Genomic DNA, 26,354 nt, shown 5'->3' with positions numbered 1-26,354 from the left:
GCCAGAAAGTTATCTGTAAACTTACCCGGGTATGTGGCATAACCTGCTTTATGGAATGCCCCCTGGGCTTAAATAAATCATGCTTTTGAGCAAAATAAGCAAGCTAACATGCAGTACACTCATTTGTCATTCCGTATATATACAAATTTAATCTCATCTTTTAGTCTGTTAGGGGAATGAAAGGGCCTTGTTTGAATAGTGCACATGTGTGAATGTGCCCCAGTACCATTGACAAACATTGGATCTAGAAATAAAGCAAAACAGTGGAGCACAAAAATAATGTATCCCTCACATTCTTTGTTTATTTACAGCAATAATCTGACATTAATTTGATCTTGAACCGAATTAGAAGTTATTACTCCATCACCTATGTGACATAATTAACCACAGTTTGATATTGTTTTACCGACATAATCTGAAAGAATGACCTGTTGTGATCAAGTTACAATGGTTTCTGGAAACCGATTTGACTAACGATAATTTCTCCAACAATGTTAGCAGTATGGGAAACCCACCTCAGCCTGACATTTTTGTTAGGGGTGGGGTTATCTGCTTGAATCGCCAATGGCATATTTGAGAAGTGTTTGGAAAACTTATATTTGCAATACTCTTTGTTGCAAAGAAATTAAACACTTTAGCTTTACTAAGCAATCGGACCACTCTAAATTGTAACTTTGTGGTATTCTATCTCATGACAGGAGTTCCAGGCGTGCGTCCCGAGCGTTTTGAAGAGGGCCTCACAGTGAAGCACTGTGCTCTGTCTCTGGTGGGCGAACCCATCATGTATCCTGAGATCAACTCCTTTCTTCGACTGCTTCACCAACAGAACATATCCAGCTTCTTGGTCACCAATGCCCAGTTCCCTGAGGAGATCAGGTGGGAGTTAATAACCATATATTCATGATCTTGGAGATTAAATGCAGAATCGGCTTCTGAAAAACCCATATCATTCAACCACTAATCTTAATATTGTGGGGACACATTCCCCTCAATGTCTATGATGGTTATGACCCTGATTGTGGGAGCTAACTTGTTATATGTCTTGTCGTATATCATTCAGGATTCTGATCCGGTGACTAAAGACACAACCTGTTTTTGTATGCATTTGTTCTCTGTATATCTGCGGTAGTTGTAACTGCTGAACATCCTCCAGCTTTTCCTCAAGTTTTTCCCTCAGTCTTTGAAGTCCCACTCGGTCTGTAACAGGACTGATAAGCCATAATCAGGCCCTGAATTGCAAATCTCAGTTTCTTTGACTCCCAGCTCCTCCAATTCCACTAGAAGGAGCAGCCAAAAAGCTATTAGCTATCTCTCTTTCTGCTCCCCAGCTTAATGCAAAATACATCCTCACTTCATTCTTCCGACTGCTGCACGCTGAATCCTCTCACAGATCAGGCAGGTTATCTGAGGGTGAGGGCACATCACCTCAGCTGCTGGAATGTTGTGTTGGCAGTGTGCTGAAGAAGTGAGAAACACTTGTCAATCGTTGTTGTTTATCTCGTAGCTGCAAGCTTCGTCACGCTGCTCTGCTGAGGCAGGCCTTTTCTGAATGATAAACAAACCAACAGAAGCAAAAAAAATTATATTCACTCAGGGCCTCAGCATTGAGCCTTCCCTCTCAAATTATTTCTCAAATGGCATTATAATGAGATCCTAGACTTGCTGCTTTACTCATATTAATATGCTAATTTTGTATTGTGTTCGTTTCTGGAGGAAAGGATGAAATGGTACATCGACACAAGCCTCTAACAACTCAAAACAATACTGATACTTATCTAATGCCTTTGGTTGGTTTTATATTTCAAGAGCTTGTATTTGACTTTAAAGAGTTTAGTATCACAATGCATGACACTGAACAACTAAAACTGAAAGTAAAAATACAACAAAGGGGTAAACCATGTGACAAAAAGATAAAACTATAAGATCTCAGTAGTTAACATTAATGCATTAAAGGTGCACTATGTAAAACATTTTCAGTAAAATATCCAAAAACCACTAGGCCAGTGTTATATATTTTGTTCAGTTGGGTACTTCCAATATCCCAAATGTTTCCAACTATTTGTAAATCGTGAGAAATTGCTATTTTAACCAACAAATCAGGATGTGTGAGGGAGTCGCCTGTCGATGGCGTCATGTCTGCGTTACCCTCGGTTTCCGAAATTTAGCAGAAACGCTTTACTCTTACTGCAGTGTGCAACAAGTGTCATAGCAGCCACAGAGCGAACGCACAGAGTAACGTCATAACATAACTTTCAACACACTCAGATGTATCTAATATGATAGAGCTGCGTTACCTCATACTCATGACCGGAAAACCGGAAGTGGCGCTTGCGACTGTTTCATAATAAAAGTCCTGCCGCTCTTCTTATTAACAATCGCTCCAGTGGCCTTGCTCAGCTCCCACAACACTCGGTCCTGCTCTGCTTCATACTACAGTAACGTTAATAATCGCATCCATGAACATGATTTCTGCCCGAGTCCTATCCCGATATTTTTCCACCGGCTGTGAGGTGAAGACCACATGTCCCAAGATTCTGCGCTCAAATGTGGCGTCATCAAACTACGCCTTTTGTTTTAAACAGGCGACCTCTAGCGGACGGAAAAGTTACATAGTGCACCTTTAACTAACATTACCTAACACTGAACTATATACTTGTTACAGTATTTATTAACATTTGTTAATGTTAGTTAATGTAAATACAACTATTCATTGTTTGTTCATGTTAGCTCATGTCCATTAAATTATTAAAATCAAAAGTTTTATCTCTTCATATAATGTATTAGTAAATGTTAAAATGAATAATAACTAAAACTAATAAATGCTTTGGGAGTATTTTTCATTGTTAGTTCATTTTTAACTACTGTGGTAACAACACTTTACAACAAGGTTCATTAGTTAACATTAGTTAACTACATTAGTTAACATGAACTAATAATGAACTATTTATTTATCTTTGTTAATGTTAATTCCGACATTTACTAATGCATTATTAAAATCTTACTAACATTAGTTAATGCACTGTGAACTAACATGAACAAACCATGAACAGCTGGATTTTTATTAACTAACGTTAACAAAGATTAACTAATGCTGAACAGAGATGTTGTTCATAGTTGGTTCATGTTAACTAATGCATTAACTAATGTTAACTATTACAACCTTATTGGAAAGTGTTACCAAAAAGATAAAATAGACAAAAAAAATGCTGGAGAAATAAGAATAGGCCCAAACAAGATAAAATAATTGCAGTCATAATATAGAGTTAGAATGCATAAACATTTCAATAATCCTGAGTAAACGGAAGAGTTTTAATTAGGTTTTGAAAATGGAGAGCAGTCTGAACTTGGGAACTTTTAATAATTAGGCAGAGTAGGAGAGGACTTGAATCAGATCACCTTAATATTGTGGTGCAAGACCAGTTTTACAGAAGTGGAAGAAAGAAGTTTGACGGGGTGTTTAATGTGCAAACAGTTGAAAATCTCACCTTAAATGGCACAATGGGTGAAGGCTTTTAGAAAATACTGCAAAAGTTTTGCGCAAATCTGTAATGGAAACACTGTCTGCCAGAATATTTTCCACATACAGTATTAGCATTTGGCATCACTGACACTGCTCTCCACTGGCTATTATCAATCATTTAAAAGGCATCAATCACTCTTATCTGCGTTTAGAAGTTTTATTAAAGTTGAAATGATCATTGTGAAATGATGGGGTTTTCGTTTACCGATGTTATGCAACTAAAATGTAATTTTTTCCTCTCACGAAAAGTCATTCTAAACATCATGGCAACAGGTGTTCTAGGTTTACATATATAGCAAGGCAAAACTATCCATTATTTTTAATCGAAGGAGACGTAGGGAAACCATTAATATCAAGGAAAGCCTCTTGTACTGGGGAGCGGCCACATATGAGGAGTTTCTGTGTGTTTCTCCCTCCTGTCTGCTTCAAGGTCTTGATAAATTGTGGCATTTCTTTGTTGTTTAGAATCCAGTATTCTCGTAATTCTTTTTTCTTTTATGAGTTTAATAAAGAATGGTCTCGTCTTCTGTCCAAACATACTGCACTATCTTTAAAGAATGATCGACTTTTACATATGTAAGGTGACCTGTAAAAGCGGGAAATAAAACTGTTTCCATTGCAGTTTTAGGAAATATTCCTTTTTTGAATTGCCTGAAAGAACAGGTTTTTGCAAAGAGGACAAAAATAACTAAGATTGTCTGTCTATTGAGATTTTTCAGGATGTATGTGAATTCCCTCTTAAATATGTTTTTTAAGATGACTCCAGTGTTTGAAGGAGACAAAAGTTCAGCTTGTGAAAAACCGGTGGGTGTATTGCCTCGTTCTCTTTGCCCATAGGGGAACCACAAAAGATACTTTCCCTTCGTACTTCTTAGTGGGCGGCAACATTTACACCGTGGACACTGACAGCCCCTCATTAGAAATACTATATCTTGACTAAAATGATGATAGCGTTGGACAGTCCAGAGCTGAACTGAGTGACTGAGTTTTTTATTTAGCTAATGCACCTCTGGCAGTTGTTGGTATTGTACATTGTCTGAACGCACATCATCTAGTCCTGGCTTAACTCCAGTTTTCATATCACATCACTCAGTTGCGTATTGCTTTATTGTGTTGTACACATGCACAGTGACAAAGAACACCATACAATAGAGCCACTTGCTCTGGCTGGCCAGAAATGGGTTAGATCCAGATGCTTATGCACTCAAATTTTCTTCAGTCTTGTTAATATGTTAAAAAGCAAGACTTTCTTTGCTCAATGTTAATTTTATTCTCCTTCCACCTCTCTCTCTATTTATAGGAATCTTGTGCCTGTTACACAACTTTATGTCAGCGTTGATGCCAGCACCAAGGACAGTCTGAAGAAAATTGACCGTCCCCTCTTCAAAGACTTCTGGCAGCGCTTTTTGGACAGTCTCAGAGCGCTTGGTGAAAAGGTAGGTCCACTGTGCCATAGTCCAGATGAAACCACAGTTTTGACTGTTAGAACTGTTTATTTGTTTTAAGCTTGTAATATTGCCATCTCACTGACTTCAGATGGGGGGGAAACTATTGTCCAAAACTACTGATAAATAAGGCATCTTTTGCATTCTTAAGGCCTGTTCACACCGGGACGATTTTCACGCGCGTTTATCGCCGACGTTTAACGCCTCTTGACTAAACAAAGGATGCCAATGTGAGTGTGCACACTGACGCGCAACACGCAAGCCGTAAAAGCTTAATTTTTAAAAAAACGCATCGGGTTAATTTTTTTTTTGACACGGCGCGTTAAAAACTGGCCGACCAATGAGATCAGCGCTTTTGTTCACATGCCTGGAGCTGCTGAAGTGACAGTAAATTACGACTTAGTGGCGCTCAAACACAAAACGGTCTTGCCGAATACACATTGATAAGACGAAGTAGTAGTAAGTAAGTAGACAAAGAAGAAGATGAGCTGCTAATGCTGCTTGCCAGTTAGCAAAAAGTGTGTGAATGGTTTTGGCCATAGACATAATATGTCTATGGTTTTGGCAAGCACGTAAAGTATTAGTGGAAAGTCTCTCTTCTTCTTCTGTGTGACAAGCGAGTGTCGGAAGCGTAAAGTGCCGCAGCACCACCTTGTGTACCGGGTGCACTATCTACTGAATTTGCACGTTCACTCTGCGCATCGCCAGTGAAAATCGATTGGGTGTGAACACTCAAGACGCGCCGAAAAACATCACGGAAATTCAATTCAATTCAATAAATGTATTGCCATGTCAACAAGTTGATAGGAATTTGTCTTGGTACAACTCTCAGACATAAATTACACAAAAGACAGACATCATAAGTACAAAAACTATAAGATCTCAGAACTATAAATTCTGGCGATTAGCGCCCGCGATGTTCGTCCCGGTGTGAACAGGCCTTTATTCTGAAAGAAGTCCTTTTTTTTTGGACCGACTGTTGTCAACAATCACCCATTTTGGCCCTTGCTTAGCAAGAAACCCCAAATAGAACTGCAATTATCAAGAGTACATGACCCAGGGTAACATTGTGTGTTTCTTGTGATCTTTAAATAGTGTACAGATCTTAAGGAATGAGCACATCAACACCATTGCCCTTAAATGCCTCAAATGGCTTATTCATCACTCTCACATCTACAAGGTTTAATTACAATGCATTTGTTTCTGGCTTCTATTTGTCAGAGATAAATAAGACGCAAGTAGTATTAATGACCGTTTTATTCTCAACATTCATCACCGTAACAGTTATATTCCTTTATTTCCCTTTCTCCCTGTAACTACAACATTACGTCCTCATTAATTTTGTTGTTCGTTTGCATTCTGCTTAATTGGTTCAGATATTGGCCAACACTTTTGACCCCTTGCTTGGCAAGAAACCCAAATAGAACGACAATTATCAAGAGTACAAGACCCAGGCTAACATTGTGTGTTTCTTGTGATCTTTAAATAGTGTACAGATCTCAAGGAATCAGCACCATTGCCCTTAAATTACTCGTATTGACGCTAATAATCATTGTGTCTTTGCACAGACCAAGTAATGAAGACGGGAAGAGAATGTGGTGTTTATTCAGAATCATTCAATTCTCCCCAATCACCAGTCAAAGTCAAAAAGTCAACCTTTATTAAGTGTTTTACAAGGTTAATAGTTCTGTTGTGCATTGCTGCGTGTGAAACCTCAGTTGTCGCTGGCCCTAAAATTGATCGTTTAATTGCCAAAAGCTGTTTTCCTCTCGCTTCTAATCTCTTAATTCATTATTTTCCCCTGTAATTCATATCAGGCCTGGAAATCCCTGCTATCGATTGTTAATTCCAAACATAATGACCGCAAAGCTCTAGGATTGATTTCATCTTAACCCAAATCCTCTGATTTATCTGAGTAATAAGAGAAAGCCCTGCTTTGTCTCTAACAATGTCTTTTTTTAACGTCAGAAATGGGTGTTGAATAAAAGTCGCCGGATGCCTTCAAATGTTTTAACTGTGATATTAAGGTGAAGTTCTGTTAAAAATGCTAGCCTGATGGAGTGGATGCGTAGGTGCTGTCCGTCAACGGCTCTTACTCAGGGTTCGGCAAGCTGTGATGACAAAAGCCGTTTGTTACACGGAGGCCGTGGCATTACTGCTTAATGATTTTAAGTGCCAGCATTCAGAGATGATTCACTGCGTCTGTGTGCTAAACTTTAATAATGACTTCCCTGCATTTGCCGTTGAACAGTGCGCTTGGTCTCTGTGTGTGCCTGTACATATGTGCATATGTGAGTCATAAGGAAGACACAAGAACAGAAAGTGCTCTTCTGTTTTCTAATGAGTTGAAATCACCTGCAGTGTAGCTTTCTGACTGAAGAGCGCAACTCGACACTGTTGACACTTTCGACAGCAGGATTGTGAGGCATTCAGGATTGGCTTTTATTCAAAGCGATTTACAAATAAAAGAAGCAATAAACCATGGGAATAAGTATACATTGTTTTGTTTTGTTTTTTAAATATGTCTCATGTCATTCAAACTGGCCATTCCTGTTTCAGTGAGAGATTTGTGACCAGAATAAGTTGCAGTTTCACCAGACTTTATGCTGATGGTGAAACTCTGGCTCTGTGAGAGGAGAGAGAATTTCATGTGGCCGATGTCTGCTTTGCCTCCATCACTTGAACTTCACCTGTCTAGACTGACACAGTTTCCTTCGGCAGTTTGTCTATCATTATGCATACTCATTTTTCTGTGGCTTGTTCATCACTCACACCTACAAGATTTAATTACAATGCATTTGTTTCTGGCTTCTATTTGTCAGAGATAAATATGACTCGAGTATAAAAACAAAACCATTAATGGCTGTTTTATTCTCAACATTCATCACCATAACAGTTAAATGTCCTTTTTTCCTTTCTCCTTGTAACTGCAACATTACGTCGTCTTTAATTTTGTTGTTAGATTGCTTTCTGCTTAATTGGTTCTCAGATATTGGCCAACAGTCTGTATATATTATAATCTTGTTTACATTAATTTTGTGTTGTTGTATTTTCATGTTTTCTGTGCAAAACTCAAACCCGTTTGTGACAAAGTGAAGTGACATGTGGCCTTGGAATTTGTGCTCTGCACACACAGTAGTGAACACACACACCGTGAACACACACCCAGAGCAGTGGGCAGCCATATTGCTGCGGCGCCCGGGGAGCAGTTGGGGGTTCGGTGGCTTGCTCAAGGGTCTCACCTCAGTCGTGGTATTAAGGGTGGAGGAGAGCGCTGGTTATTCACTCCCCCCACCGACAATTCCTGCCGGACCTGAGACTCGAACCCACAACCTTTGGGTTACAAGTGCGACTCTCTAACCATTAAACATGCATGAAGAACTCAATATACCTTGAAAATTGCAATGCCAGAGATGCATGTTCTCCTGTGTGACTTAATGACATTGAAAAGGAATTAGTAGATATTATTTAGTAGAACATTGTTATAAATACACATATATATACACTATATTGCCAAAAGTGTTGGGATGTCTGCCTTTACATGCACAGTAACTTTAATGACATCCCATTCTTAATGCGTAGCGTTTAATATGGAGTTGGCCCTCCCTTGACATTCAAAGACAGCGTGTTCTCTTTTGACTTGTCGCACTTGAGTGGTTTAAAATAATTTGCATATATACATGCAATATATATATTTTTAATATGGAGTTGGCCCACCCTTTGCAGCTATAACAGCTTCAACTCTTCTGGGAAGGCTTTCCACAAGGTTTAGGAGTGTGTTTATAGGAATTTTTGACCATTCTTCTAGAAGCGCATTTGTGAGGTCAGGCACTGATGTTGGACGAGAAGGCCTGGCTCGCAGTCTCTGCTCTAAATCATCTCAAAGGTGTTCTATCAGGTTGAGGTCAGGACTCTGTGCAGTCCAGTCAAGCTCCTCCACACCAAACTCGCTCATCCATGTCTTAATGGACCTTGCCTTGTGCTCTGGTGCGAAGTCATGTTGGAACAGGAAGGGGCCATCCCCAAACTGTTCCCACAAAGTTGGGAGCATGAAATTGTCCAAAATATCTTGGTTTTCTTTCACTGGAACTAAGGGGCCAAGCCCAACCCCTGAAAAACAACCCCACATCATAATCCCCCCTCCACCAAACTTTACACTTGGCAAAATGCAGTCGGGCAAGTACCGTTCTCCTGGCAACCGACAAACCCAATCCATCGGATTGCCAGACAGAGAAGTGTGATTCGTCACTCCAGAGAACACGTCTCCACTGCTCTAGAGTCCATGTTGTGTGCTTTACACCACTACATCTGACGCTTTGCATTGCACTTGGTGATCTAAGGCTTGGATTCGGCTGCTCTGCCATGGAAACCCATTCCATGAAGCTCTCTACGCACTGTTCTTGAGCTAATCTGAAGGCCTCATGAAGTTTGAGGTCTGTAGCTTTTGATTCTGCAGAAAGTTGGTGACTTTTGTGCACTGTGTGCCTCAGCATATGCTGACCTCACTTTTTTTTTTATTTTTATAAATCTTGTTTTTTGTTTTTTTGTTTTACACCTGGCCTATCACTTCATGGCTGAGTTGCTGTTGTTCCCAATTGCTTCACTTTGTTCTAATACCACTAACAGTTGACTGTGGAATATTTAGTAGTTAGAATTTCACAAATTGACTTATTGCACAGGTGGAAACCTGTGTGTGCGTGTTAAACAATGTTAAACAATGTTCTTAATCAACATTAGTAAAAACTAAAATAAATAAATAGATTTGTACAGATTTGATTTCAAAATAAGAATCCTGTCAACACCAAACAATAATGGGGATGTTAATCGTTTCTATGTGTATAAATATACAGAAACAATATTTGATGAACCACAAATATAAAAAATGTGGTTTTTCCATAGAGGATTCTCGCTCAGAAAGAGAGAAAAATGCTGTGCGCTATACTTCAGTGGAAGGGCTCTGACTCTAGTTAATTAAGAAATAGGCAGAATCCTTTGGGAGACGCTGGAATGGACATCTTTGCATCCGGTCTCTGACACTTTTTCCTTTTTCTTTCGTTCACATCGTTTCATCTCAATGTACTGCTTTGCTGCAGAGCAGGGAAACATGACTCATTTGAATTGTTTTTTTCCTTCACAATGTGAGTGCCTTTTATTGTGTGTGTGATTGTCTATTGGACACATTATATACATGTAGAAAACAGATGACATTTTCCCCACTACATAAATAAACAGCAAATCGTGTGTAATAGTTTTTCTTTCATGATTTAAAAACCTAGTTTTTTCCAAGTTTGTAGAATAAACCATTGCTGTAGTACACTTGTGTTTAAAGCGGCGTATTAGAGATTACGTACTATGAAGTACAATGAAATTGATGATGAAAGACATGAATTTGTTATTGCACATTTAAATAGTTTCAGCTCTCACAAATGCACAGAGAGAGGTGTAAAGCAGCAGTGTTTGCCAGGGATTCAGATAGTGACTGATTGACTTGCTGAGGTTTTAATATGGGACCCCTGAATGATGGGATTCAATAAAGCTGGCTTTATGGGGTCATTTGTCTTCAGATATGTCAGATCAAAATTTCAATACCTTGATATTTGAAGTCAATATGCAATGTCACTTGCAGCACATTACTGTAATGTGAAATTTATTTCAATGACAAAAAAAATGTAATGCAAGATGTAATTTTATTCATTGGGAATCGATACACTGTTGAATTGTGTACTCTTGTCTTGAACATTTATTTATTATGAATTTTAATTTCATATTGATTTTAATCAAACCTCAAAAGCTTTTTGGATTAGTTATCTTCTGTATGCAGCTGGCAGTGTTTGGCCTTGGCTCAGAAAAGTAAAAAATAAAATGTATAAAGTAAAGTTTGTGCTTCTGGATCAATTTTACTTTAGTATAATGAGCTTCATCTGACTTGAGATGCAATTCTGTGTTTAGTTGGGGGCACATCAACACTGAAATGCAAACAAGTTTTTTATTAAATATTGAATACTGTGTTTAAGAATGAAGAAAATCCATTGGAATTCATCTCAAGTATTCCATGTCTCTACAAATCGGAGACAGGGGTTTCTGCGTGCCCTTGTTTGGTTGAGTGGTGTTGGGTTTAGTTAAGTGCACATAGACAGAACCCGTCCCTCCATACTAAGTGTGTCCTTAGGATCTATAGCTTTCAGGCTTGATAAGTACTGTTCGCGTTGAAATGCATTGCACAGCCCTCTTATTTTCCAAGGAAATAGTAAAAATACAGCACATGACAGATGAAGAGCCATGTACTGGAATTACCTGGAATTACACACCAGGGTATTTTGGACAGTTGCCACAGCATTGCTATATAGTTGCTGAGATGTTATTATGTGGTTTTAGCCTATGTTTCCATCCAAATTTTACATTTAGTTTATGCAGAATATTAATACATAATATTAACCTATTCTGCCGCATTTTAAAGCTCAATCACTTCACTTGGTGCAGGTTGTCACACGACATTGAGGCAAAGTAACATGACTTTTATTGTGTATGTAGACATTGTGTATGTTTGGCATGTCGTCGGCTGAGAAAAAAATCCCCTGGAAATATCCTTGTGTATGTATTTTTATATATACACTATATTGCCAAAAGTATTGGGACACCCCTCCAAATCATTGAATTCAGGTGTTGCAATCACTTCCATGGCCACAGGTGTATACAATCAAGCACCTGGGCATGCAGACGCTTCTACAAACATCGAAAGAATGGGTCGCACGAATTGAATGTGAGGTGTGGTAACGTGATAGGTTGCCACCTGTGCAGTCCAATCGTGAAATTTCCTCACTACTAAATATTCTAGGGTCAGCGCATGCTGAGGTGCCAACTTTCTGCAGAGTCAATAGCCACAGACCTCCAAAGTTTGTGTGACCTTTAGATTAGCTAAAGAACAGTGTGTAGAGAGCTTCATGGAATGGGTTTCCATGGTCGAGCAGCTGCATCCAAGCCTTACATCACCAAGTGCAATGCAAAGCATGGGATGCAGTGGTGTAAAGCACGCCGCCACTGGACTCTAGAGCAGTGGAGACGTGTGCTCTGGAGTGACGGATCACACTTCTCTGTCTGGCAATCCGATGGACGAGTCTGGGTTTGGCGGTTGCCAGGAGAACGGTACTTGCCTGACTGCATTTTGCCAAGTGTAAAGTTTGGTGGAGGGGGGATTGTGGTGTGTGTTTTTTTTCAGGGGTTGGGCTTGGCCCCTTAGTTCCAGTGAAAGGAACTCTTAATGCTTCAGCATACCAAGACATTTTGGACAATTTCATGCTCCCAACTTTGTGGGAATGGTTTGGGGATGGCCGCTTCCTGTTTCAACATGACTTCGTCCATAAAGACATGGATGAGCGAATTTGGTGTGGAGGAACTTGACTGGACTGCACAGTCCTGACCTCAACCCGATAGAACACCTTTGGGATGATATAGAGCGGAGACTGTAAGCCAGGTCTTCTCGTCCAACATCAGTGCCTGACCTCACAAATGCGCTTCTAGAAGAATGGTCAAATTCGCATAATCGCACACATAAAAAAACTGTGTGGAAAGTCTTCCCAAAGAGTTGAAGCTGTTATAGCTGCAAATTGTGGGCCAACTCCATATTAAACCCTACGGATTAAGAATGGGATGTCATTAAAGTTCATGTGCATGTAAAGGCAGGCGTCCCAAAACTTTTTGTTTCCATCTAGCATTTATTTTATCCAGTATTGCAAAATTCACATTTAAAGGGGACCTATTATGCAAAATTTACTTTCATAAGGTGGTTGAACACAGATGCATGTGTAAACAATCATCTTATAATAGTAAAAATCCCAATACTTTTTTTATAATCCCATAATCATTAACAATCTCTCCAAACACACGGTTTCAGATTCCCCCCTACTCTTATGTAAGACTGGTGACGATCTGCCCTATTAGCATAGACACACCCCTGAATGAGAAGCATAGTCCACCATTTCGGTTTACTCGTTGTATCAGCTAGAGAGATTTACAATGTCTGGGCCAAAAAAACATTACAAATGTTCTGTTGTTGGATGTAAAAAACAATCGTAAGAGTCTCCATAAGAGACTCCTGGCATCAGAGCCACTGAGGACACTGGTTGCATTTCATTTTCAAAGGAAATGTCCCGAACGCTTGCATGCGTTCTGAATAGAATACACATTTAAACAAACATGCTCCAGTCCAGGATGGTCATTCATACATTTGGGAGTCTGCTCAAGCTGTCGCATCCGTCTTTTCATTTTTATTGCAACACAGGACATAAAACAAATGCTATAGCATCTAATAGCAAGATGACAAACTAAGTTATAACCGTAATTAAACTAAAATATACCTGTTCTATGACCATACAGCATATATTCTCCGGCTCTGTAGGCATTTTACAACAGTTCCTACACGAGTACCTGTACAGGGATTTCTAGATTATCATGAAGGAACATGCTAATCGATGGCTTGAAGTTAGGTAACTCCTCGTCATCTACATAAATTCATCAATTAACCATTCAGAAATGTCCTGTTGCATGTTGTCCCTTTTCTTGAGTCCCTCCCATCATTGTCCGACTCCGGTTCAAACATATAAGGCTGAACAAAACTTATTTAAATTTTCAGTGCATTAGAGAACACCGGAATACAGGCTCTTGAAGCTCCGTCTTCTTCTTAAAAGGAAGCACCAGCTCATTTACATTTAAAGGGACACGCACAAAAATGGTGCGTTTTTCCTCACCCCCAATTTTAACGTGACAAAATTGGAGTATTTAAAAAAATTGGAGAACATAAAAAATTATCTGTAGAGTATTTTGAGCTGAAACATATACACTCTGGGGACATAAGAGACTTAATTTACATCTTGTAAAAGAGGCATAATAGGTCTCCTTTAACAAATCGCAAAAAGTTCCTTTTGATTTAATTTTAAAGAAGTGTCAAATGTCTCTGAAGCGAACCATATCTGGGGTCCAAAATATACATGTCAAAAGTCTTCATAAAGTCTAATGGATTTTTTTCACCTGTATTATCCTCTCCCACACCTACATTTTGGGTTTGATTCGTAAAAGTAGGCTTCCACAACAAGCTGCACAGATGATATTATTAGTGTGTTTTGTAAGCATATTTGATATTTATTATATGATGTGGACAGGATATCATAGAAGTGGAAGAATTCAAAATACCCTGCTGCTTTTTTGGTTGATTTAGGACAATGGAAGAGATGGCTTTAATTGATTTCTGCAAATATGTGCAATAATACTAGTGAGGCTTGCCCTATTGTGGAAACTCGGGCTCTGTGTCAGCACTTCTTCACTCTACACATAAAGCTGGCTCTATGTTGGCATGCTGCTGCTCAGGTCTAGCATGTGGCTGTCTGTTTTTACAGAGCCCTGCTCACCTGCTGCCTGATTCGGCCTCAGGTGTGGGACGGATGAAGATCTCTTGACAGGTTTAAAATGGGTTGCTGCTCTAAATACCCTCACCCGTTGCCACATCTCTCCAATTATCCGTCTCTCATGTCCGTCCCCCTCTCTCTGGTTCTTACACACATGCATGAGCACACCTGTGAAGGCCAGATCCTCCCTAGCTTTCGCTAGCTGGCTTCCATCCCTCCCATCCTTCCCTGCCTTGCAGTCAACTAGTTAGCATGGATCAGGAACAATGCTGACTGCGCTGACATCTGTACTACGACAGAAACCAACCAAACACACAAAGGCATTGTCTATAGGGACGGACATGGTTATTCTGAGCAATGTCAGACTGTGACAGTCGGACTGTTTGATTGACGAGGTGCAATAACAGGAACGGGAGGCACGAGTGTCCATTATCACTCGCTGTGTTTTGTGTGGTCTTCCTCCCCTTGGGGCATCCGTGTGTGAGTAATGATGTGGGCCGGAGCACTCCGAACTCCAGGACCCCAGGGCAGACACCGGAGGCTGGAGCTTGGAGAAGCTCTCTCTTATTAAAAAGTCTTTATCCTTTTCTCCATGTTCACCCGACTCTCTTGTCAATGATAATATTAAGCACCATCAGCAAGATTACGTTGATGCAATAGCTAGAAATGGAAAATCCCACATTAAGCTCTGAATTATTCGTCGGTTGTGCTGTATATCTTCATACCTTCATTACATCAAAAGTTTTATTACTTTTCGTTTCCAAGGCAAATGCTTGGGCTGTCTCCATGAGTACATTTTGGAGGGCTTATATGATTAATTTTCATTGTTTATTTAGTCTTTTTTGGGGGTTTTTTGTTTACTTGTAAACCTTACGAACTTCTTTATTTACATTATTCTTGGACTTGTATTTTTATTTAATCTTTGTTATACTAATATTATTATTATTTATACACAATTTATTATTATTATTATTATATTAAAAAATATTGATGTTTCAAATATATCAACAAATATTTAAGTCAACTTTAGTTACTTTACATTCACACAATGGTGCTGTTTTGAATATTAGTTTAAATTGTATACAATAGTAATACATTTTTCAATAAATCTTCACTTTCAGTTGTCATTTTAGAGCGATTTGCCAATAATCATGTTCTTATTAAACTGTCTTAAATACTTGTTTTGGGTAAATTTGTATTTAAAAAAAAGATTTAAAAAATCAAGTATTGGTTAATATGTTACATTTCAACAGTTTCTATTGACGTAATTAAAATAAAAAAAATATTTTGCTAATGCGGCCATGGTCGACCACTGAATTCACCAGCAAATCCTCTTATTAATCATTTAAAAAGAATTAACTTTTCTTTGAACACATTTCTTTTACTCTATCTCAGAATTGCGTGATCATAAAGTTGCAGTTACGTCTTAGAGAAAAGTCAGAATTGCGAGTTTGTATCTTGCAATTCTGACTTTTTAACATGCAATTGCGACTTTGTCACGCAATTATGAGAAGTCGCAATTATCTTTTAAAATATTTAATTCTATGGTGGAAACAAGCTTCCATAGGTTTCACTCAGAAATGCTTCAGATTACAGAAGTGGGTTGCAAATATCATTTGGTATTCTCCAACCCAGGTGTGTTGCAATTATTAAGCAATAATTTGACAGCTCCTCCTTGTGTTTCCTCTTCTAGCAACAGCGTACGGTGTACAGACTGACCCTGGTGAAGGCCTGGAATGTGGATGAGCTGAAGGCCTACTCAGATCTCATCGCCCTTGGCCAGCCAGATTTCATCGAGGTCAAGGTATGCTTTTCACCCGCCTAATTCAGGCATCCGCTTCTAATGAGGGTCTCTGAACCCTTTTGGGTTTAACAGGTAAATCTTTATTACGCTATTGCTGGAATCCCAAGCGTTTCCTCCTAATCCTTTTTGCAAGAAAACAAGGTATTGACCTGGCTCATTTAAATTCATTCCCAGTCCTTCACTGAAAGCCAATGAATGAATGAAGATTTGATTGATTTGATCTCAGATAAGATTAACGTTTTTCAGCAGGAGCTACTCAATAAAATGTTGTTACTGACAAAGCTTCTTTCTTTTTTGTTGTGCTACAGAAATTTTGACTTGAATGCTACATCATTGAAGGATATTCAACTTTTAAAATATCTTTTTGGAATTGCAGTATCAAGCATAATGCGCAATTTTAGTGCATTTTGTTATGAAATTTGTTACGTAATGTTAAAATAGTTAATTTATGTTCAGTTTATGCCAGTTAAATGAATAGTTCACCTAAGAATGAAAATGATTTACTCACGTTGTCATTTCCAAACCTGTATGGGTTTTTTCTGTAGAGCACAAAAGGAGAAATTTTAAATGTGCTCATCACTCTTTTTCATATAATTACAACTGGCACTGAAGCTTTAAAGAAAATACTCAAAAGCATCACACAAGTGATCCATGACTGGGTTATATTGCACGTGTGTTGACGTATGATTACCTGAGTAATGTACAAACTCAAATTTAAGTCATATCCACTGACTTAAAATTGGGTGAGCTGTTAACCGCTCTGATCAATGTGTGGAATTCAAGAAGCAGATTAGTTGTGAGTTTGTAAACAAACCATTCACACTTTGAAGACTTTTTTTGAAGACGAATTTGCCTGTGAATCACTACTTCTGTAATGAAATCTCATGAATGTGAGACTGACGCAGAGAGCAGAACACAGACGGGCCAGCAGAGAAAATACAGTACCAGGCACAGCAAGCTCACTGTTCATGTTGCACGAAATATAAGAAGGAAAATATAAATATTGAATTGGGGGCGGGGGTTTATATGAATGTATCTCTGAAGGGAACTGATTGTCTTCAGAAGAGTTTCGATGGCATTTTCTTTTTTAGTTTTGCAATGAGTCGAAACCGTGATAAAATCCACCTGCCCCACTCAGTGTGCAGCAGAATGTAGCGTGCACAAAACCGAACAAAGTGGGTTTACCGTTACGACATGGAAAAAAGCACAGGAACCAGGGAAGGTGAATTCAGGGCAGCTTAAAGGACTTTTTCCTATACGGGAGAGATGATGAATTATAGAGCTAGGTAATTTGCAAGACCTGTCAAACTATTGGTGCAGCAAAACCGAGTATAGGGCACACGAAACGTGTTTTTGAAGTTAAAAACACGAGATGCAGACACGTTTTTTAAAAGTTTAACTTGTTTTACTTTGAGTGCTGCATAGAACACTGCCAAGCTTGAGATGCTGCAAGAAACGAGACGCGAGCGCAAAGTCCTTCTAGTGAGTTGAGATAAAAACAATGGCACATTCTGAACCAGTTGAACAAAAATAATTATATAGCAACAACACAGGCATTTGCAAACTGCACAACATACGAAAAAAGTGAAAAAAATGTATGAAATAATTGATGCCGTCACATATAATTTGTGCAAAAATACAGCTGGCGAAGCCGGCCTGGCTTCCAAAAAATTATACAGACAAGTATGTGTGTAACGGGTCATTGTGGTTTGTATAAAAGGCTGAGGGTTTTACTGTTGAATCAAAATTGTGAGCATTTATAGAGATTTTCATTAACCTGCTATGGGACTACAGATGAAAATTAGCCAATTTGCTCTCATTTTACACATTTTATGTATTATTGTGTATTGACCCTGATTAATAAACAAATAAGTAATAAATAAATAAATGAATATTCTTTCAAAATCATGATTCAATTCGATATTGCAATATTGATCAAACAATCATAGTATTTTTTTCCCCCGTCCGTATCACACAGCCCTAATTTTAAATGAATTGTCTTCTTTAATTTTAATAATGGAAGAGCCATAAATCATTACGTTCAGAATGCAGTTTACATTCATCCCATTTATAAATATATAGATCCATGATGAGTCAGTCCTCCATGAAATGCCAAGATTGTAGCTTTTAAATAGTCAGCTAGTGACTTTAATAGCTTTTTAATTAAATGTTAGTTAGTTTTTTTTATCAGCAAATAAACCCCGTCTCCTACTTAATCAACCTGTCTTCAAGATTAATGCAATTGACTAAACTGATTAAATCTCTCCTCATCTCAGCCAGTTTTTCTTTGACTTAATGCATCTGGAGTCTGTTGACCTGTGTAATTACACTGTCCTGGTTTAATTGTTTATGATTTGCTCGTGACCTCATGAATCCCAGACCACCATGGCATGAAAACTGCTCAGATGAGGGACACGTATTGTTTTGATGAATCTCTAAGAAATTCTTGCCGTCTCTCCAGGTGCCAAAACTGTCATTTAACATGCGTGAAAGATTGTTTTATTCATGCTTGTTTCTCCTCTTTTCCCTGTTCAGCTGCAATTTGCATTAATTCTTTCAGGTAGTCTCTCCTCCAGTCTTATCTTCACATTAGCAGGTTTTTTTTTCTAATGGAGGAAGTGGGGCGCTGTTCTATAGAGGACCACAGAATTGCCCATAATCTCATTACGAGTCAACAGCCAGTCATGTGACCGGTGTGCACCTGCCCCGTAGGGAGCCCGCCTCAGCGCATTCACATTCAAAGCAGAGCCACTCCAAAGTAATGCCGACTTCAACTATGACATTCTGTTACCTAGCAACAATAATCGCCCACTTTCATAGACCGCAGAAGGCGAGGATTTACGCCGCCTTCTATGGGATAAAATAAAGGCTATGAAAAAGTGTGAGGAAAATATTGCAGAGTTTACCCAAACAGAGGCAGGCTGTCTGAATCTCTGAGCCTGCATTCACCTTTTAATCATTTGTCAGCTCCGGGTTAACGGTCTTAATGTCAAACGAGACTTCTGCTTCCAGTTGTTGTTGTTGTTTTTGTTTTGTTTTTTACATTTGAGCTTCATTACTGTGGGGTAGTTTGATGCAAACTTGAACTGGTTGTTCACATACTAGGTCTAACAGTTAGGTTTAAATGATAAATAAGTAATTGTTTGTTCTTTTTAACTTAATGTTGACATCCCAATGAAGGAAAAATGCTTTTTTTGCTGAGTCTCAACAATAAGGAAGCTGCTTTGGGCCATTTAGAGAGCTTCAGGCCAGTCAGGGGTCAGCGCTGTATCTTTCTTTGTTGTTTTCTTTTCTTTTTGGATCATGAGCATGACCATGTATTTTTTTTATGCTTTGCAGACGTAAACATTGGGTTGCAAAAATGTATTTTTATATGTAAATGTTTTTTTTTAATGTAAAATTATATGGCTGACTGACAACTAGCATCATTAAGAATTATTTGAAAATGACGAACCAATTCGTAATGCATTGCCAACTTATTATTCATGACAAAATGCTGAAAAAATGTATATTGGTTTCCTCGAGAATATTAAATGGCACAACTGTTTAATAAGAAATATTTCTTGAACAACAAATCAGACTGACCCAACTAGACAATCAGACAAAAATCCTTATTGTTAAGCCCTGAGTTAAAAATGCTGTAAATTACTACGTTCTTTAACTAATGAGAAGATGCTTTTCTGCTAGCAGCTAGTGAGTCATTTTGTGCATTTATATGGCAGCCGGTATATGGGAAGCATGAAGCTGAGAGCATGTTGTTGGAGTTAAATCTGGCTAAAGTTGGTTCTTTTAAAAAAAAAGTGGTGATTTTGTTGGCATTGCGTTCATAGTAGATATTTTATCCATTCATGCATTTCTTTGGAATAGAACCCATGAACCCTTTCTAGTTCCATGCTTAGCTTTTTGTTTCTAACCAGAACTTTAAAAGTCATATTTTTTATTTATGGGATGATACTTTGTCCATGCCAAGATCTGGACATAAAGTTTCTCCTAGCAAATAATACATTGTTCCCATGTAGCCAGACATAAAAATGTCTTGACATCTTATTTACTTCTATGGGACACCAGTGATCCAGTCATCAAACAACCAGTAGTGGCAACGTTGTTTTGTGTGTGTTTGGCCACTTTTATAGACCTGAAACAGGGTGGTGATGTATGCGCAGGTAATTAAGTTTGGTGGTAGCCGAGCAAGTTTGATATGTGTTTCTGTGAGTTATGGAGGTGTTCAGCCCCTCTAGCTGTTCGGCCCAAGTGTAGCTCCTCGCAGTAATTACAGTGCCCAACAGCTGCTCCTTACCTATCACATTTCCCAACACCTTTGTGTGCCCTTCTTTTTTATTTTCTACATGCGGGATCTGCCAGCCCTGCTGCACACTCCTGGTGAAATATGTACTCAAACTGTCAGACAACAGATGTTTTCTGTTGTAGTCTATTTTCTTAAGTTTTGATAGATTAAAGATAATTACATTTCACATTTACATTTGTTTGAAATAATGAACTTTGACTTGTAAATAGATAAGTCATGACGTGTTTCTGGTATTACTATACTATTTATTTTTCTACACTAAAATCAGTCATTTGAAATGGTAAAAGTGAATTTATGCATCACAACATTGTAATTGAACAGTAAGTATGAAAAATGGATATTCATTGAGATTTGATAAACATTACATTTTTAAGAGTGTGATTCATATTTGTGGGTCTCATTCACTAACCATGCATATACGATATGCATACAATTTTATATATATATATGTATATATACACACTATATTGCCAAAAGTTTTGGGACGTCTGCTTTTACATGCACATGAAATTTAATGACATCCCATTCTTAATCTGTTGGATTTAATATGGAGTTGGCCCAGCCTTTGCAGCTATAACAGCTTCAACTCTTCTGGGAAGGCTTTCCACAAGGTTTAGGAGTGCGTTTATGGGAATTTTTGACCATTCTTCTAGAAGCGCATTTGTGAAGTCAGGCACTGATGATGGATGAGAAGGCCTGGCTCGCAGTCTCCGCTCTGATTCATTCCAAAAGTGTTCTATCAGGTTGAGGTCAGGACTCTGTGCAGTCCAGTCAAGTTCCTCCACACCAAACTCGTTCATCCATGTCTTTATGGACCTTGCTTTGTGTGCTGGTGTACAGTCATGTTGAAACAGGAAGGGGCCATCCATCACTCCACAGAACACATCTCCACTGCTCTAGAGTCCAGTGGCGGCGTGCTTTACACCACTGCATCCGACGCTTTGCATTGCACTTGGTGATGTAAGGCTTGGATGCAGCTGCTCAGCCGTGGAAACCCATTCCATGAAGCTCTCTACGCACTGTTCTTAAGCTAATCTGAAGGCCACACGAAGTTTGGAGGTCTGTAGCTTTTGACTCTTCAGAAAGTTGGTGACTTGTGCACAGTGCGCCTCAGCATGCGCTGACCCTGCTCTTTGATTTTTCATGGCCTACCACTTCATGGCTGAGTTGCTGTTGTTCCCAATTGCTTCCACTTTATAATACCACTAACATTTGACCGTGGAATACACCTGTGGCCATGGAAGGGATTGGAACACTTGAATACAAAAGAAGACGATGGGTCTTGGTGACCTACGTGCTGTGTGTGGTGGGAGCGGCGGCGTTGCACATCATGCCCATATTCCAGGATGACAATGTCAAGATTCATCGGGCTCAAACTGTGAAAGAATGGTTGGGTGGGAGCATGAAGAATCATTTCCACACATTAATTGAGTCCAGACCTTAAAGTCATTGAAAGGAGACTTTACAGAGTCCTCGACTCTTACATTGTCAATGCAAGATCTTGACCAAAAATTGATGCACCACTTGACGGAAATAACATCACAACACCCGGTTTTGAAAACAAAAACTTTATTTCCATCAAGAGGTGCATCAATTTTTGGTCAAGTGAAATAAATTGGTATAAATGTAAAAAATACAAACTGCAAATATATTGTGCATCCCTAATAAAATGTAATGATACAATTTGGATTTGTAGTTTGAGGACTCCATGTGTAGCGCACACGTGTCCTGTTCCTTCCTCCAGCGCTGAGGAATCATCCTCATTGTGCAGTGATTGATCAAACCATTATTCCTGCACAATTAGAGCATTCCAGAGGTGTTAGTCCTGACACAAAAATGGACATTCTGCGCTGGGCTCCCAAATGATCTCCACCTTTAGTTATTCAAAATGTTGGACATTTAAGGACACTAAAACTGAGAAACTTTTGGACGACACTATTAGAGCATTATTCATCTACCACTAATCCCACATGCAGTTAAATGATTTTTCATAGCGCCTTTATCAGTTCAACGTTATCAGTGTATAAACATTTGGTTGGCTTATTAGAGTCAGATTGTTAGTCCATTGCAGGAAATCTGTAGCATTGTTAGTTTGTGCAGACGGGCCGGAGAAACGCCCTCACTTTCCTTGCCTCATTGATTTATCAAGGCATTTCTGTAGGTAATCATTATTCTCTATGGCTACAGAGCAGACCGATAAGAGCTGGGCTCATTAATTCTGTACCTGACCCCGAATATCAGCTTTGGACATCAGCCACGGCCCAGAAAGCTGGGATGAGGAAAACGAGACCTGTCCTTTCATTTCCACTGTCTTCTCTGTTCTCAGAGAGGAATGAAATGCATTGGAATGCTAATAGAGCCATAATGCATTATAATACTTATCTGATCATAGCTCATACCTGTAAAGACTATAATGCATTAATACACATGAAAAACAACCAATTTAATTTGTTATATTGCATTATACTCTTTAAATGTGTGACCATGGTTATGTGAGTGTTATAGGTCTGCAGTTGTTTGTGAAAATATGTAATGTGTTGCATGGTATTTTGAAGAGAGAGAAACCAATGATCAGGCTGACCAATATTTTTTACTGATATTTGGGATATCAGTTTTTTTCTTTCTACAGATAAAATACACCATTTGGTGGATGTCTAAAGAATATCACCAACAATAGTATTCACAGGTAAAGTAGCTTAATGTATTTTTAGGGGCCAAGCACAGAAGGTGCGTAGGCACCTATTGTATCAGTTGGCATTCTTATTATTCTTCCCTTCTTCTTCCGCTCTTGAGTCTATGGCAGCCCATAGAACCGCTTGTGGGAAAGTTATGAAATTTGGCACACTCAGAGGACAGTGTGAACTGTCACCATATCAAATTTGGAGTCTCTAACTCAATCCCTTTAGTGCCATAAACTGTCCAAAGTTGCACTCACGTCTGTTAATAACTTTTGAACCGTTAGGGCTGGAAACAAAACTATTTTCCCCCTGATTCCAATTGCATCGGTGTCATTTTCCATCATGACATTTTTTTTTTTGACATTTAAAATTTTCTGAAAAAGCTACTTTTTCGAACTCCTCCTAGTCCGTTGCTCTGATTTTCATGGAAATTGAACCAGATCATCTTCAGACCATGCCGACTAAATGGAATTTGAGTCGATTCGTCGTACCGTTCTCCAATAACGTGCAAACAAATTAGTTTTTTATTTTCACTAAATTCCAGTCAGATCGTCATCAAACTGTGCTGACAAACGGTTAAGGATTTCATGTTGATAGTCGAAACCGTTTTCGTATGCCGCAGCAACAAAACTGTGGCATGATGCTGACCCTGAGGCTGTATCTCTGCAATGCTTTGGCATATTGACACCAAATTTTGCACAAAAAACAAAAGGTGTTCACAGGTGTGCCGAAACTGACAGCGGGGATTTATAAAGGGAGGTAGAGCGCGGTGCTTGCTTTCTGTGTAATTTATTCGCAAGAAAAGTTATTGTTTTTCGTGAGTACTTCATCTTGAAAATTTTTGTTTTCAACCTAGTGATTTTATAATGCTTAATATTTATTCAAAAACGAAACGTGTGGAAAAAATATTACAGGACATGGCTGAGCCAATAAATGCTCCTCTGTCGCCATCTATTGGTTATAGTGGTAATTAATTTTTTTTTATTTAAATAAGTGTTTTCTATCAAATGCTGTATTTCCTACACCTTGAAATGTTCGGTTTTACAAATGGCCGCTATCTCAAAAGTATGAACAAATGTTTTTGGTCATCACAATAAAAAATAACATTTGAAGTGCTGGAAAAATGTTGCATGTGTGCGTCCAATTATAGACACCGTTTTTTTCTTATTTCAACAGTCCCATTAGCTTGGTCTTTATTGCAATCAATAAAACTGGTTTATTGGCAAATTAGGTAAATGTAATAACTGCATTGAAATATAAACACAACATTAAAAAGTCAGCAATTGATGGTTTTGTCGATGTTTAGCGAGTACAGAATAACCATGCATATGATCAATTTGGTCACAGCGCCACCTATTGGTCGAAAGTAATAAACCATTAAATCATATTACCAGTAACCATTTATGATTTTTCAGCCATTTTGCTTAAAATCATCTTAATATGTCTTTAATTGCTTGCGCTGCATACGTCAACGCTTGATGGAGGGCGTGTCTGAAGCTTGGCGCTGACGTGACCGTCATGGTGCCGTAGAACCAATCGTACTACTTTTCTGGTGTTGTATGAATGCAATTGGCTAGCGTGTGCGCTAGGGTATTTGCATAGGCGATCTGATTGGCTGACGCCTGCGTTGAGGCTTAAAGTTAAAAACTATTCAACTTCTGCCGCGAGCAATGCCAGTGATGCAACGCAACAGAACCCACAATTCAGTTCGGCAACACATGACGTCACCAATTCAAAGTAAATGAGAAGCGTTGACGCAGACGCCCCATGTCAATGCAGCGTTATTGTTGCAGTTTGTCTGATGGCCAGCCATGCTTGCATGGATTATTGTGCCACCTTTGTGCTTGGCCCCCTTAATGGCTGCTTGCAGATAAATTATTTATAATTATAGAACTTTTTTAAATATTACAAATAAATGAAAATATTGTTTTTGAAATGTGTATCTTAATTAGACATAAGACAAAACGAACAAAACCACTTGCAAATCAACTTTGTATTAGTACACTATCAAAATTTTTTTTATTTGTTATTACCAAATAAAAACAACTTATTATTAATCTAATGACTATTACATTTTCAAAATACAAAGATCAAACTAATTAAAATTCAGTTCTGAATATTAATTATTTGACAATTGCTCATAATCTTCATTTTCAGTTTCAGCTATGAAATAATAAACTATTGTACATAATCTCTCATTATGAATATCTTCATAATTATACTTATTTATACATAATTATAAGCCATTAGCTTCAGGTAAAAGAAAGCTGTGGGAAATTGTATGAATCATTCGCTTACATAATGCCTCTTGAGATTCATTTTTTTAATGAATTATTGCACTCACTATTCACATTATTTAGAATTAATATGCTTTTAATCTCCATCATTTTGGCCTTGTGGTGTGTTCGTTTCTGAACCTTTTAAGTCATTGATGCATTGTTTACAGTAATGAAGTATCTGATATCTCTTTCATATGATGTCTTTTTTCTGATTCTCTCAACACCTTGGAGATGTCCATCTATCGATTGTCCAGTGTAACAGAGTGCTAACAGCTGCTAGTGATGAATACTGAAATAAGATAAAGCCTCACAGAATGGGTTTTCACTCTATCACAGAATGAGTAATGTCTTTTCAACAGCACAGCTACTCCTACACACAAACAGACCCATGAACTGATGGTCGCCACGCTGCAAATGAGTTCGTTTTCATCCAGCGGTGTCGTCGCTCGTTTGGTTGCACAGGATTATTAATGACTACTTTTCATAGTGTGTGAAGGTTAAAATGGATTTCATGACCTGACTTGACACCAGTTTGTTTCAGTATCCAATCAGACATCAGAGTTCATGATGACAGAAATCGTATTATTAATGTAAACTGAAATTTCATTCCCAGCATGTGGTGTACATGCAGCCCTCATAGCCTGTTTGTCCTGATCACAGCAACATCTTTGAGGTGTGACGTGAATGCTGTCCTGCCGTGTGTGTGTGTGTGTGTGTGTGTGTGTGTGTGCGTAGGTGTTGAATGAGACGATCTGGTCGTCTCAGTCTCCATCATCCATAGAAAATCCAAATCAGCCTCCACGCGCCGCTGTGTCCTTAGGCTGTGTGTGCGCTGATATGATTCAGTATTTTTGTCCCTTTTTTGAACAGGGAGGCGCAGTTTAATCTAAAACACAGTTTTAAAGAGTCAGGCCAATATCAGCT

General features: G+C 38.6%; 1 protein-coding gene across 1 annotated transcript in view; it reads left to right on the top strand.

Moving 5' to 3' along the window:
* The window catches only part of tyw1 (tRNA-yW synthesizing protein 1 homolog), a 77,829-nt gene that overhangs the window by 38,925 nt on the left and 12,550 nt on the right, over positions 1 to 26,354 (top strand). The window contains exons 12-14 of the mRNA XM_079824458.1: positions 699 to 876; positions 4,821 to 4,956; positions 16,057 to 16,167. Of these exons, the coding sequence (XP_079680584.1) occupies positions 699 to 876; positions 4,821 to 4,956; positions 16,057 to 16,167 (425 nt within the window). The remainder of the gene's footprint in view (positions 1 to 698; positions 877 to 4,820; positions 4,957 to 16,056; positions 16,168 to 26,354) is intronic.

The sequence above is a fragment of the Gobio gobio genome, assembly GCF_949357685.1.
Source record: "Gobio gobio genome assembly, chromosome: 8".
Classification (NCBI taxonomy): Eukaryota; Metazoa; Chordata; class Actinopteri; order Cypriniformes; family Gobionidae; genus Gobio; species Gobio gobio.
This window is presented reverse-complemented; position numbering and strand designations above follow the sequence as displayed.